This window comes from Carassius gibelio, chromosome A16, assembly GCF_023724105.1.
Source record: "Carassius gibelio isolate Cgi1373 ecotype wild population from Czech Republic chromosome A16, carGib1.2-hapl.c, whole genome shotgun sequence".
In the NCBI taxonomy this organism is placed as follows: Eukaryota; Metazoa; Chordata; class Actinopteri; order Cypriniformes; family Cyprinidae; genus Carassius; species Carassius gibelio.
In genome coordinates, this window is record NC_068386.1 from 25,044,478 (window position 1) to 25,060,175 (window position 15,698).

The 15,698-nt window shown below is 37.7% G+C and overlaps 1 protein-coding gene across 1 annotated transcript; it reads left to right on the plus strand.

The window, feature by feature from the left end:
- The first annotated feature begins 425 nt into the window (after positions 1-425).
- Positions 426-15,435, plus strand: LOC128030892 (cytochrome P450 4B1-like). Its single transcript, XM_052618970.1, has 12 exons — positions 426-685; positions 1,377-1,521; positions 1,628-1,672; positions 2,135-2,262; positions 2,719-2,843; positions 2,922-3,076; positions 4,742-4,848; positions 4,992-5,182; positions 6,227-6,360; positions 6,762-6,826; positions 10,040-10,122; positions 14,857-15,435. Exons 1-12 carry the CDS (start codon positions 500-502, stop codon positions 15,032-15,034), a joined length of 1,542 nt encoding a protein of 513 aa, XP_052474930.1. The 5' UTR covers positions 426-499; the 3' UTR covers positions 15,035-15,435.
- The last annotated feature ends 263 nt before the right edge of the window (positions 15,436-15,698 follow it).

Consider the following 15,698-nt stretch of genomic DNA (forward strand, 5'->3'; position numbering starts at 1 on the left):
TTGATAATGCTAAAGCACATGCAAAGTATTAGATTATAATTATAAATTCTGCGTTATTAAGCATGAACTATTATTTTAAATGTGCTAAATTTTAACTTCATTACAAATATATACAGTATATATATATATATATATATATATATATATATATATATATATATATATATATATATATATATATATATATATATATATAAACCTTAACATGACATGGGCTACGAGTTTAATAAAAAAAATTTATTTGATTCATATTTTAGTTTACGCTTAAAAATACCTTTGTTAGTCTTAACCTAAGTGATCCATAGCAACTAGCTCTCAGGAAAGCTGATTAGCTCTTTATTTCTTGTATAAAACGCTGTCCAGTAGAAAGTCCGTCACTCTCTCTTGATTTACTGTGACTTTCCAGGCGTAGCTTTACCTCTTCTGGCCACAACCTCACATCGAGATCAGAGTCAACAGACCCCGCGCGCGACAGACGGAGTGACGGACTCGACACGTCATGCAGCTTTACGCGAGTCTCCCGTTAAATTTGCAGTCGCTCTCCGTGAATCATGTCTTCGCACTCGCGTTGCTCGCGTTTTCGGCGATAGTGGTTAAATTACTGATTAAGAGGAGGAAGAGGATGCGAACTCTGGAGCCTTTTCCAGGACCACCTGCACACTGGCTCCTCGGACACGTCAAGGAGGTGAACACAACCACAGCTATGAGTAATCAATAGGCCTACCTATAGCTTTGGAGACATTTAACACGAAAATAATTTTTTAATTAAAAAAGTCAAATCATTGGGTTTTTTTTTTTTTTTTTTTAAATTAGAATAATTAGTAGCTAAGTTTTATCCTACTAAAAAAAAAAAAAAAGGTCATAATATTTCATATAATCATATTTTGATATCTACTGGGTAACACATAAACTACACTGATGCACATGATATACATTTTGGGTCAGTGCAAGTTGTCGCCTGTATTTTATTTTGCCAAATAATAGTGTAGTAAGAATTTGCTTGCAATTATTATTAATTACAAATAACAATTTTGAAGTAGAAAGACTGACGTTGCATTTTCCTGTAAATCATAGTCCAATAATCTTTGCTTGAATTAGAAAATCATATTACAGTGATACTGCAAAATGAATACCCCCCACCCAACCCCATTTGACCTCATTATTTTCGAGGAAAGAAACCTCATGCCTGAGCCGTTGTCTATTCACTACTACACAATGACATACTGTAATTATATTGTACTGCGATAAACAGAGCACCTTTTCATTGAATTGACATTCTGAAGAATTCACGTGAAATTAATAACTTTAGACCACGGTTTGTTCTTGAAATGCGTTTTATTGTCCATAACAGTTGCACAAAAATTCCATATTTCTAGTTTCACCAGGATGGACATGATTTGGAAAAGATTCTGAAGTGGAGTGGACAGTATCCCTTTGCATTTCCGCTGTGGTTTGGCCCATCATTGTCCATTTTGAACATCCACCACCCATCATATGTGAAAACCATTCTCTCTACTACAGGTGCTCATCCGTTTGATCGGTCAGCATGTTTCAGCTTTATATTACAGTCTATTTGACCAAAACAAGCATTTTAAAATGACTTGTGGTTTTTTTGCTCTATCGACAGAACCCAAAGATGACTATGCATACAAGTTTTTCATCCCTTGGTTAGGTAAGATCACACAAAAGACCACAGTTTTAATGATGATTGATCAGATGAAGTCTGGGTTTCTTCAACTACGGTCTGTTCTGTCATTGTGGGTTTTGAGACAATAAACTCACACACAGTTTTCACATTCTTACTAGTTTATTTAATTTATTGACTAGCAATGTCAAGTGTATAAACAGACAGTATGGGAATACTTCATTTTTATCAGTGTTTTCTTCCATCTCAATCATTCATCATTCATTCTGTGGCTGATATGAAATTTTATTTGTGGAATAAAAAATGTCATAAATATTTGATGTCTTTTTAATCCATTTTACAATCATTTCATATTGAGTTCTTCACTGACATGGTTTTCCCCTTTATTAAACTAACTTTAAATAACTTCTAATAAAAATCTACATATGGGACATAAAAATGTCTGAAGTTGAAGAAACATAACTAAGTGACTCTTGACTGTCTCCTCAGGCGATGGCTTACTTTTGTCTGCTGGACAGAAATGGTTTCGGCATAGACGGCTCCTCACTCCTGGTTTCCATTATGATGTTCTGAAGCCTTATGTGAAACTTGTTTCTGATTCAACCAAAGTCATGCTTGTATGTTAAAGGAATAGTTCATAGTTCTATGTTAAACATCAAAATCTCTCTATCTCTCTCTGTGGCACAAAACATAATGGCTCCTTTTGTTCAAACAACGGCAGGTGAAAGGGTTTTTTGAGAAACCTGTTTGGAAACAGTCATTATTTTTATAATTACTTATTCACTTTAAATTCTAACATCCACCTATTTAAAATCAAAAACTAATGTTCAATTTGAATCTTGTATAATTATTATTTTTTTTTTTAAGTTGAAATTGGTTACATTATTTTGATGAGTTAACCATATGCTGCCATGACATCATTTTTTACAGTGTTGCTGGGTGATGCTGGTGCTATAGAAATTATACACTTCAACTCAAATACAATTTATGAACTTTATTTTTTTTTTAAAATCTTTTTATTACTGTATGTCAGTTTTAATTATAGTTTCAGACATTTTTGTCTTGTCTTTCAGGATAAGTGGGAAGTTTATGCCAAATCCGAAGAGTCATTTGAACTGTTTAAGCATGTAAGTCTGATGACGCTGGACAGCATCATGAAATGTGTGTTTAGCTGTAACAGCAACTGTCAGACTGACAGGTCAGTTCACACTCCTTTACTTCATCCTTTTGTGCACGTGTGTCTCCTTTCAGTATAACCTCACTGTTCTCATTGCAGTGGAACCAACCCGTACATCCAGGCGGTGTATGACCTCTGCCACCTGGTGAACGTCAGGTTCAGAGTGTTTCCTTACCACAGCAAGGCCATATTTCATCTCAGTCCACATGGATACAAATTCAGGAAGGCGACTAGAATAGCACACAGTCATACAGGTGTTGTTTCTTTGCTAAGCCACAGTCATGCATTCACCTCAACAGGCCTACCCACCAAATGATTGGTTCAACTATAACTGTGTTTTTGACCGTCTGAATATTATAAAATATATTTAAAAAGTTACACATCCTCTCCCCCTCCAAATTGATTAGGAGGCCAAACATTTAATGTTCCTTCAAGATTCTTGTTTTTTTGGTTTGAACATCCCACAGATCCGTCTGTTTGACCACTCAGCTGTTTGAAACCGGTTAAATCCATTTCTCAGAATTCTACAGATTTTGTGAAAGCCCATAAATTCAGTCTGGCCTGCTCATGGGCTATTATATCCATACCTGCTTATATGTTAGTTAAACTAAAATATATACTACTGTTTAAAAGTTTGGGGTCAGTACAATGATTTCTATTGTTTATTATTATTATTATTATTTTATAAATTCATACTTTTATTCTGCAAGAATGCATTACATTTATCAAACTGATCAGCAACATTAAAATATTTTTTGATCAATTTTTTTTTTTAACTTCCTATTTTTCAAAGTATTCAAATGTAACAGTTTGCAAAAAAAATATAAAGCTGTTTCAACACTGATCAGGGAACTACACTGCGACCAAAATGGTAGCATATGCGACCTTTTGAAATGCCATTGCAATCCTAATTTTTATGGGGTCGCAAATGTATCACTGGCTATTTTTGTACCTACCTTATGTTTTAGGCAATATGCTATGATTTACTATGAGCATTTATTAAAACAGAAATGCGTATTTTAAGAATACCTTTTTCAGCAGTGCTCTGAGCATTCAACACATCAAGCTGGCTTCAGCCCCGTGACCCCCGAGGCGAGGCGTAGCATAACGTTGAATTAAAAAAAAATACCTCTCGTTAAGACACACACGGCAATCGCATATATATCTCAACATAGCCTACAATCTGCACGTGTTGAAATGAGGCAGACGATTGACTCCTATATTAAGAAGGGAAGTTCAAGTGTAACAGAACCATCACTTGATTTCGATTTGACATGACAAACGGAGCCTGTGAGTGAGAATGATGAGGCTGAGAAGGATTCGTCAGGAAAAGCACACACGGGAAAACCATATGGAATTTCGACACCAGTGGCTCGAAGAATACCAGTGGTTAAGACGGAGCAATGCACTGTGTGTACTGTAAATTCTATGGGCCTTCACTTGCAGGACTGTCCAAATATGTAAATGCGTCAAAACAATTCAAACATGAATCATTGAAGCTTTACAATGATAGTATGAAGCATGCGAAGTGGGGAGACAGGCAGATATCCCGTGACACAGCAGCACTCCCCACTGCAGTTTGCCGTCAAGATTTGTTCATTATTATCCAGAGCGGCTTACTATAAATAATTTTTGCGACCAAATCATGTTTTGCGCCAGTAACTGAAAAAGTTAGTAGCACAAGAACAACCAGTGGAAAAGGTTAGTGTAGTTCCCTGCTGATAATAATAAGAAATACGTTTCTTGAGTAAATTGTAACAATATGTCTACATTTTTGTGTATTTTTAATCAAATAAATGAAGCCTTGGTGAGCGAAGAGACTTTGTTCACAAACCCCAATTTATGAATGTATGTGTAAATCTGTAACAAGCGAAGCTATCAAGCTATCATGTCATTTCAATTTCTTAATATTTTTTTAGCGGAAGTTATCAGAAAGAGGAAGGAGGTCTTGAAGATTGAGAAGGAACAAGGCATTGTTAAAAACAAACGATATATGGACTTTTTGGATATTCTTCTGTCTGCCCGAGTATGAGATTTCCAAGTACCAACACAATTTTTATATTTATGCTTTAACTAAGAAGTTGAATGAAAATAGCTGATATTTTGTTGCATATTGCATAGTGCCATTGTATCATTATTGCTGTCACATATGTATTGTGTCACTCTCAGGATGAGCATCAGCAGGGTTTGTCAGATGAGGATATCAGGAATGAAGTAGACACATTCATGTTTGAAGGCCATGACACTACAGCCAGTGGAATATCTTGGATCTTCTACAATCTGGCAAGTAACCCTGAGCACCAGGAGAAATGCAGGGAGGAGATCCTGCAGGCCCTGGATGGAAAAGACACAGTGGACTGGTACTGTCATTACTCGAATTACTCATATGACATTGTGTTGGACAGTTGAGAGCGACATGTAGGCTTAATTGAAATGTAACATGTAATGTTACTGAATTATGAGAGTTTTGCTGGCTGCACAGTAGACAGGTGTTCAGATGTTCGCTGTGCTATTTGTTATTCCGCTGTGTTTGAGCTACATGGGATTGGAAAGTTGCAACTGTGAGGGAGTTTCATCTTGTCTTGGACAGACCAGAACCATCTGATTGTATGTTGGACTCCAGGTAGACCTTGAACAGTTCATTCTTCTTCCTCAATGAAGCCATTTAATCATCGACTCTCGGAAAAGATGGGTTTAGTGGACATCTAACCTGCACTGCACCTACACACACACAAACATCAATCATCTTTCTTTAGAACCAAACATTCAAGGACATTAACATTCAAATAAGATATTTGAACTGTTGAAAGTGTTGTGAGTTGATGTGTTTGGATTGCTTACATCATGGACTTTGAATTGAACAATCTTTGATTCATTGTCAAATACGATGTTAGAATATTTCCTAATCTTGTTTTGATCTCTTGATTTACTATTGATGACTAGTGTATATTCTTCTTCCTCTTTTTAAAGACTACCGTGATGCATTGATGCTGTCTTATATGATGATTTATTTCATCTGATGATTTTTGTTTGTTTCTTTTTTTATATGTGCTTTGATATGCTTTGCATAGGCAAGGTACAGAACATGGTAAAAAAAGAAATTAATCTTACTTATGAGTTAAATTAAAAAAGACATTTATGCAACTGTTAGAGTGCTGGTATTGTGTTTTTGGTACTGTTCAGTGAAAAGTGATTGATTCAGCCAGCATAGCCAGGATCACTATACCGTCACAGATGATTCATAGCAAATCAACTCAAATCTCACTCATTACACCTTAATTTCATTGCTTTCATGAGCATATTTAATCCTGCACACTGATGCACTACTCAGTGGTTTCAGACACTATTAATGCATTATTCACCATCCATTTCTCAAAGACTGTTCCTCTCTTCTTATGTTTCAGGGAAGACCTCAATAAAATTCCTTATACCACAATGTGCATTAAAGAATCCCTGCGGCTTTGCCCTCCTGTCCCGGGAATATCACGAAAGCTGACTAAACCCTTGACTTTTTTTGATGGACGGACTGTACCTGAAGGTAGGCCGATATTTCAGTTTCTTCCTCACACAAAGCTATCATAAGACTAAAACAGATGCATTAGTCATAAAAAAAAAACATTTTGTGAAAAGCAACAGCATAAGCCAGCATGGACACATTTGCAAAGGGTCTCCCTGATATAAAATTTCACTTAATATTTTCATTGTTTTGGTTTCCGGTTAGTATACATTTTGACAGATTGCTGCCTACTTGCTTATACCCTGTTCATCTCTAAACAGATATAATGACCTCTAACTCAGAAAACATCTGATCAAACATTAACCTTGCTGCTTGTTGTTTACTTACAGATGACACAGAGTGTTATCAGTTCATCAGAAAACAGTGAACGTAGGCTGAATACATCACCGGATGCCTTAAAACACTGTTTTACTCTTCCACAGGTTTTATCGTTGGAATTAGCATTTATGGGATCCACATGAATACCACAGTATGGGAGAATCCATATGTATGTTTGCATTCTTTATATCTGAAAAATCACTCATGAGTCACTACATAAAAAAGCTAAGTTACAACAGAATAAAGACTGAATAATAATAATAATTCTTATTATTATTATTATAAATTAAGAGTCCAAAGTTGTAAAAGTGGTCTATTTGCATTTTATTTTTTAATCACATAATATTTTAGCAGCAAAAAAATTAAAGTGAAAATTAATGAGAATTAATATGTATTCTAGTCTTTTAGGATCTAGTGTCTTTATTTTTATTTTATTTTATTTTAATAACAGCAGGACTGGAGCTGCATGAAAAAAAAAAGAAAAGATAATCATGTTTTCCAGCATAATTTGAGATCATGACCGTCTGCACAAAGACCATTTTCTTAATTTTGTCATAAATTTAATCAACAAATCTAAATCAAATTATTTCCAAATTTAAATTAGATTTAAAATTTTAAGCTAGATTTGGTCTCATAATTTTGGACCCCACTGTAATGTAATCAAAATACACATCACACAAATAATTGAATGATATATGTTTTCTGAACAAAACATTTCAGGTTACACATGTAACCATGGTTCCCTGAGAACAGGGAATGAACCGTTACATTTTCTAGAAGGCGCTTTGGTAATGCTGTCAGCGTGACCTGTGTTGAAGCATGAATGAAATAATGACATTTAACTTGACATTGGCAGGTGGAAGCCTATGACGTAAGCAAATGAGTGACTGCGGATATTAAAGTGCACCTGTAGAATGCATCATCCTCTTTTTTGTCTGAGGAGACACAGGCATGATACCGAATCATGGCGCAGAGATGCAACGTCTCGTTCCCTATTCTCAGGGAACCATGCTTACATGCATAACATGAGATGTTCCCTTTCGAAAGGGAACTCCACACTTCATCCTCTATAGGGTGCTTTGGGAACGGTATACCAACGCTGCCATGCTGAGGGATAAGTGTCTAAGTAACTGTGTCCCCAAGTAACTGTGTCCCCAAGTCAGGACTTGAGGAACAACATCTCTACCAGCTTAACCGCTAGGCTTTACAGCAGGCTCAAGCTCCAAACATCATCACCCACCAAATTCTGGAGCTCTAAGAGTGGAGGCATAATGACTCTAAACTGAGAGGAGACGTAGCTACACTCAACACCAGAGGCTCCTTATACTACCTAGGCGGAGCTCTGGGGAGCAGAGGCTTTAAGCAGAATGACTCTCTAAAATGAGAGGAAACCTAACAATGGTCAACCCTGGCAGGAGGCTCTTAAGAGTAGAGGTCTCAGCAAAATAACTCTCCAAAGCGAGAGGAGACCTGGCTACACTCAGCGCCAGAGGCAGTTAACGTGGCTCAGAGAAAGAGCCTACAAACTCATATCACTGCCCCTGACGGAGCACTGAAGAGCCAAAGCTTCTGCAGAATGACTCTCTTAAACGAGAGAAAAGCCTAGCACTCAACCCTTTTAGAGAAGCTCTTAAAGGGATACTCCACCGTGTTTTCATATTAAACTATGTTTTTCCTTTACCTAAGACGAGTTGATACATACCTCTCTCGTCTCAGTGTGTGCACTCAATCGCTTTGGCGCGCGATGACACTTTGGAAGCACTTAGCCTAGCCCATTCATTCAATATGGGCCAAGCAGAGAAGCTACCAAACACCTCCACGTTTTCCCTATTTAAATACAGTTACTCGCGTAGTGTAACCTCGACCTAGGACGGTAACACAAAACAAAACATTGTGCTTTTCTAAGCGTGTAAAATGGATAACTATATTGTGTGGCGGAATACCATGGCAAGTGCTTGTAAGCACTTCGTCTTGGCGCAGTAATATCTTCACTAGAGGGAGCGAGGGCCGGTGAGAGGATTTTTCACGAGTGAAGATATTACTGCGATTGAGTGCACGCACTGAGACGAGAGAGGTATGTATCAACTCGTCTTAGTTAGGGGAAAAACATAGTTTAATATGAAAACACAGTGGAGTATACCTTTAAGAGTGGAGGCCTCAGCTTGACGACTCTCTAGAACGAGAGGAGACCTGACTACACTAAGCGCTAAAGACAGTTACAGAGGCTCCCAAAAGAGGAGCCTACCTACCAAAAGTACTGTCCAAGCGGAACTATGGAGAGCGGAGGCTCCAGCAGCATGACACTCCTAACAGAGAGGAAGTCAACAGGAGCACCCTTCTCACCATAACCCTCCATGCTGAGGGGAGTGTGTTAGTAGAGACACACTAGTTGAGTGGAGCCCAAGGTACCGGGGTCTAACCAACTCAGAGAAAGAGAATGAAGTGAATACGTGTACCGTACCTTACCCGTACAGTACAGGATTCCAGACAGTGCACGGAGTCTTGTATGCATTCTGATCGACCACTTATTTGGATTTTAGAAAGTGTGCAGAGGCGTTAGCATGCACACTTACACCTTATGATGATTTTATAAAGTATGCAACGTGTTTCACTTGCACACTTACCACTATGTGGATTTCAGGAAGCACACAGATGCTCAGCAGGTGTACTTATCAACCCAGGCACCAGCTCTGGGGAGCAGAGGCTTCAGCAGGATGACTTTCTAAATGAGAGGAAGTCTACCATGCTCAAGCCTGGTAGGGGAGCTCTTAAGAATGGAGGTCTCAGCATAACGACTCTCTAAACCGATTGGAGACCTGGCTACACTCAGCGCCCAAGGCAGTAAGCGAGGCTCAAGAACGAGCCTTTAAACTCATATTACTGCCCATGACGGAGCTCTGAAGTGTGAAGGCTTCAGCAGGATGACTCTCCTTAATGAGAGGAAACCTAACACTCAACCTTCTTAGAGAAGCTCTTAAGAGTGGAGGCCTCAGCATGACGACTTTCTAGAACGAGAGGAGACCTGACTACACTCAGAGATAAAGACAGTTAGCGAGGCTCCCAAAAAGAAGAGGAGTTTGTTTGTATATGTAAATATGTTTGTATATGTAAATATATTTAAAAAGTCACTGAAATAACATCTAAATGAACTGTTTTTATTCAACTGAAATATGATTTAATATAACTGAATCAACCCAAATACATTACTTTGTACTAACAACTAATTTTTATGGCATAAATCAAGTAGAAATAGGTCTTAAAGGCAACTTCTGCTGGCTACAGATTCTTACAATGTATTTAAATATTTCTTGGATGTTTTTATTTCTTAAATGTAAGATTTTTATTTATTCTGAAAGTATTTAACGGGTTGTGTTTTCCACAGGTATTTGATCCGTTGAGGTTTCTGCCGGAGAACGTTGCTAAGAGGTCACCGCATGCTTTTGTGCCCTTCTCTGCTGGACCCAGGTTTGTTGAAGAGACATGAGCGGTTTAGCAAGTAGGTCATTCACTCAGATTTCAGCCACACAGAACAGAGCTTCTCTTTGATTTGGAGTTTGGAGCGTCTGTGGCACTGACTGCATTTCAGCCCTCATGAGAGCAAACAGCGATAAGATGACTGGCAATGCTGATTCTTTAAAACAAATATATAAATAAACAAAAAGCTTCCTGTTCAAAAATTATATTGTACGTTCAAAACATGCATGCTGTTATTTACTGAAGCCGTTTCCACCACATAATAAAAAAGTAACAGACTTTTTTTATCTCACAATTGAGACTTTTATTCTCAGAATTGCAAGTTTATACTGTTTCTTGCAAATCTTGTTTTACATTTTACATTTAGTCATTTAGCAGACACTTTTATCCAAGGCAAAACAAAACAAAAACAACAGATAGAATAGAAAACAGATAGAATAGAAAAAGAATAGAGCTAGCTATATATATATATATATATATATATATATATATATATATATATATATATAAGAAAATGGAATACAAAACTATTAGAAAGGTAGTCAGATTTTTATTTAAGAATAGAATTAGAATAGTGAGTGCTAAAGTTAGAGGGTCAAATAAAGATGGAAGAGATGTGTTTTAAGCCAATTCTTGAAGATGGCCAAGGACTCAGCTACTCGAATTGAGTTGGGCAGGTCATTCCACCAGGAGGGAACATTTAATTTAAAAGACCGTAAAAGTGACTTTGTGCTTCTTTGGGATGGCACAACCAAGAGACGTTCACTTGCAGAATGTAAGCTTCTAGAGGGCTCATAAGCCTGAAGTAATAAATTTAGGTAAATGGGTGCAGAGCAAGTGGTGGTTTTGTAGGCAAAGATCAAATGCCTTGAATTTTATGCGAGCAGCTATTGGTAGCCAGTGCAAATTGATAAACAGAGGTGTGATTCTTTTCGGCTAATCTTGGGCCACGTTCTGGATTAATTGTAAAAGTTTGATAGAACTGGCTGGAAGACCTGCCAAGAGGGCATTGCAATAGTCCAGCCTGGACAGAACAAGAGCTTGAACAAGGAGTTGTGCAGCATGATCCAAAAGAAAGGGCCTGATCTTCTTGATGTTGAACAAAGCAAATCTGCAGGATCTGAAAGTTTTAGCAATGTGGTCTGATAAAGACAGCTGATCATCAATCATAACTCCAAGGCTTCTGGCTGTTTTTGAAGGAGTTATGGTTGATGTGCCTAACTTGATGGTGAAATTGTGATGAAACTATGGGTTTGCTGGAACCACAAACAGTTCTGTCTTGGCAAGGTTGAGTTGAAGGTCCAGCAAGAAATGTCTGACAGACAAGCTGAGATGTGAGTAGCTACCGTCGAATCATCAGGATGGAATGAAAGGTAGAGTTGAGTGTCATCAGCATAGCAGTCGTATGAAAAGCCATGTTTCTGAATGACAGAACCTAATGATGCCATGTAGACAGAGAAGAGAAGTGGTCCAAGAACTGAGCCCTGAGGCACCCCAGTAGTTAGATGCTGTGACTTGGACACCTCACGTCTCAAAGATACTTTGAAGGACCTATCTGATAGGTAAGACTCAAACCACTGAAGTGTGGTTCCTGAGATGCCCTTTGCCAGTAAGTGTGATAGGAGGATCTGGTGGTTAACCGTGTCAAAAGCAGCGGACAGATGAAGCAGGAAAAGTACTGATGATTTGGATTCCGCTCTTGCCAGTCTTAGAGCTTCAAAAACTGAGAGCAAGGCCATCTCAGTTGAAGCTTCACTTCTGAAGCCAGATTGGTTGTCCTCTAGGAGGTTGTTCTGTGTGAGAAATGCAGAGACTTGGTTGAACACATCTCGTTCAAGTGTTTCTGCAATGAAAGGAAGAAGGCAAACTGGGAAAGAGTGGGAAAAACTGTGCAGGTGTAGCAGTGTCCTCTGGTTTGATCCAAGTCTTTTTTCAGGGCCATGAGATTAAGCTTTGAATGACTAATAATAAAAGTAATGAAATCGGCTTTGTTTACAGCAGAATGGCAATTCCAGAGACCAATAGGAAAAGAAAGTAGTGTATTAGCAAACATAGGCAAAGTGTACAGGTTGTTAAGACTGCGCTGCCTGCATTGTGTGATGCGAGGTTTGTGAGTGGTATAGTAGGGATCTAGAAACACATAGCAAGAATTGGTTATAATAACTGAAACAGAAATGAAACAAGTAGAAGGAAAAAGGGATTAATCAAAACATTACTTATATCCCTTGCCGGTGTCCCTGCCCGGTGGAGTCGCATGGGAGATTCGATGGTCTTTACTCTCTTCGGTCTTCAAACAAGGAGGGGTTGACTGGAGGGCTGCCTCTGTATACTACAATTTTTTATACCCGTTTGTAACGCAGTACAAACGTACATAGTCAAAATAAACACAAAACAGCGCTGCAGCCCCTCACGGACGACTGCACAAACAAAATCAAGACACAAAATAAATCCAGGCCTGGTCCTGTCTTATCCTTCACTGTTGTCGCTCCTGTTTTATATCCTTCCATGTCCTCCTTGGGACTCGAGACTGGTGGGTCGATCAGGTGTCGCTCGTTTCCAATCACTCCACTGGCCTCGCTCCGTTCCCACGGCTCTCTGCCCCGCCCCACTCGCCACATACCCCCATCGCCCCTCGCAGGCCGGGGGGTACCCACAAGCAGTAATCCATGAGGGGCTGCCACGCTGTTTTGTGTTTATTTTGATTATTGAAGTCATTTTGATTGTCTGTCGGTCACCGCCTCCTTCTTCCTGATGATTATGAACTTTGTACTGCATTACACTGGTGCCGAGGCCTGGGAGAAGGAGGGACGCGCTGCTGAAGATCCCTCGCCGCTGTGGTGAATCCGCTGTGCCATCGAGCAGGGCGAGGAAGTGTGCCACCATGGACGCTCGAGGCGGTGGGCTGGAGTCAGTTGCCGGGGACGGACGAGCTCGCTGCCGGCCACCCGCAATGTGGAGGGGCGGCTGCCGTCCGTGAGGGAGGGGAGGAGTCGGTGCCGTTCACCAGAGAACTGGAGCCTGCTGCCGTCCACCTGAACGGGGAGGAGCAGGGAACGGGGGACTCCTGCCGGCTGCCCAAAACCGGAGGAGCCGTCGGCGTCCATTTTATTATTTTGAGTTTTATATCCCACAATTATGATTCTTATGATTCTGAAGGAAAATCACAATTGTGACTTAAAGTCAGAATTTTAAAAAGTAACAAGTTATTTTTTATCCCGTGGCAGAAACAAGCTTCCATGTTTGGTTTTTTTACTGAACAGAAAAGGGCCATTTTTCAAGTAGCTCTGTATAATGACAGTTCATAGTAACCACATTTGTCAAGCTTAAAAAAAAACATCAAATGACGATGAAAGGAGACCATACAACTCTTGCACTATATTCCAAGTTTTTTGTATTCATATAGTATAGTATATTCTAGTAAACTAAGTTATTTTTCACTTAAAATCTTCCCCCCTGAGCACACCCTTTTGGAATCTGAATGCAGATGGGACATTTTAAGTAGATAACAACTTAACTTTTTTTCACAGAATGCATTTTGCAAGACTTGGAATGTGTCTCACTGCTCATGTGGACTACATTTATGATAAATGTATGGTGTTTTTGTCCTTCCAGTAGTTTGACATGTCACTGTGATCTTCTGTTTTATGGAAAGAAGTTGAATTAAGAACAGAAGTTCGCCTGTATGAGCTTTTCCATTACATTCGTTTGTGTCTCTGACCTCAGTTCACCTCTGATAAGAGCAAACAGAAATAAAGCAACTGATAGTGCAGGTCCTTTTGACAACTATTTTTGTTGGAAAAGATTTACTAAGTTGGCTATGCTTGTGAAAAGGTGTGCTTAATTGTATTGAATCTGCACTTGTAGTGTACTTCAAATCTTCAAAGTACAGTATATTTTTAAAGAACTGTACTTGTAGATAATATACTATTCATGAAGTAATTATCATTATACATTTTAAATTGTTTTAATAAGAAAGAAAGAAAAATGCTTATTTTGATGTGTTGACTAAAGCACATGTAAAGTACTTGATTATAACTATTGTAACTGTAGCATGTTATTCGATCTTACATTTAATATATTCTAAATATACTAAATTGAAACTTCATTACAAATGTGTAAATTAAACATTTAAATACATGATATTAGTTTCAATAGAAATTAAAGTATATTTTATTTGATCATAAATGCTTGTCGGTACATTCAGCAGCGATACTATAGCTATATTCAAAGAGAAAATTAATTATTATGAAATTACATTCAGCTAATTGCTTTGAATATAAATCTAAACTATAAATCATTTTCATTTAATTGCAGAGAGCATGCAATTAAGTGTCTGAAAACATTACATTCCGTTAAATTGTATGTCATTTGCAAATATATATATATATTTCCAAGATAAGCACTCTTATAAGATATGATAAAGTATGTTCAGCAGTTGTATTTTCTTTCTTAATTTTTCTTGTTTTCAAGTACTGTTATAAACGATATTTAGATAATCTACTATAAAACAGCACATTTCATTGAGCTATATCCAAAAGTTTTGTCCGATTTGTGATTCAGAATTTTTTTTAAATCTTTATTTTTACTTCTCAGTACAAACACAAACATATTTGCTTCAGATAGAAAAAGATACAGTGTTTATTTAAAGAAAAAAAAAATGATGTAGATTAGATTGCGGTTGTAGATAAACCGCTAATGAAGCTTCTGATGTGTATTTGATAACAGAAACTGCATCGGACAGAACTTTGCCATGAATGAGATGAAAGTTGCAGTGGCGCTGACACTGAAGAAATACCACCTGATTAAAGACCCCCAGCACACCCCGAAGATGATCCCTCAAATCGTCCTCAGATCACTTAATGGAATTCACATCAAGATCAAACCAGTAGAAAATGATTCATGATAAGCTAGTGGGTACATTGAGCCTGTTTGGATGCTAGGAGGTGTGTTTACCTTTAGAAGAATGATTCTGACTTAATTTAAATAGTTAATACACATTTAACAGCTGGAAACTGGTTGGTTAGTGAATAAGAAACCAATTTTTGAAATATTACGAAGTAAAGTGGCACCACTATTTAGTGAATTCAGCCCTTAAATTTGTTGCTAAATATCACCATTTGCTGTACTGCTTGGTTGCTTTTAATCATGGCAACAGAAGAAAAAATGTTGAAGTCAATATAAATAAATTTGAATTTGCCTACATCATTAATTCTTAAACTAGAGATCTCTAATATGGAGTAGCTAAATGCAGGTGAAATCTTGTGATCTGTAACTAATTGAATAAAAATATGGGAAAAAAAACAATGTTTATTAGTTTCTTTTGTCTTTTCTATTTTTAATGTCTATTATCTTTTTGATGTACTATGAATGTAAACTATTTTCATTTTTGTTATTTATTTATTTTTAACAGTTAACTCTCATCATCACTACACATTTAAATAAAAATGCAGTTATGCATCATTAAATTAAACTGAGGTGATCCTTAGAAGAATAGTTTGTCCAGGAATAAAAATTATGTCATTTACTCACCCCTGTGTCATTTCAACACTTTATGAATTCTTTGTTTG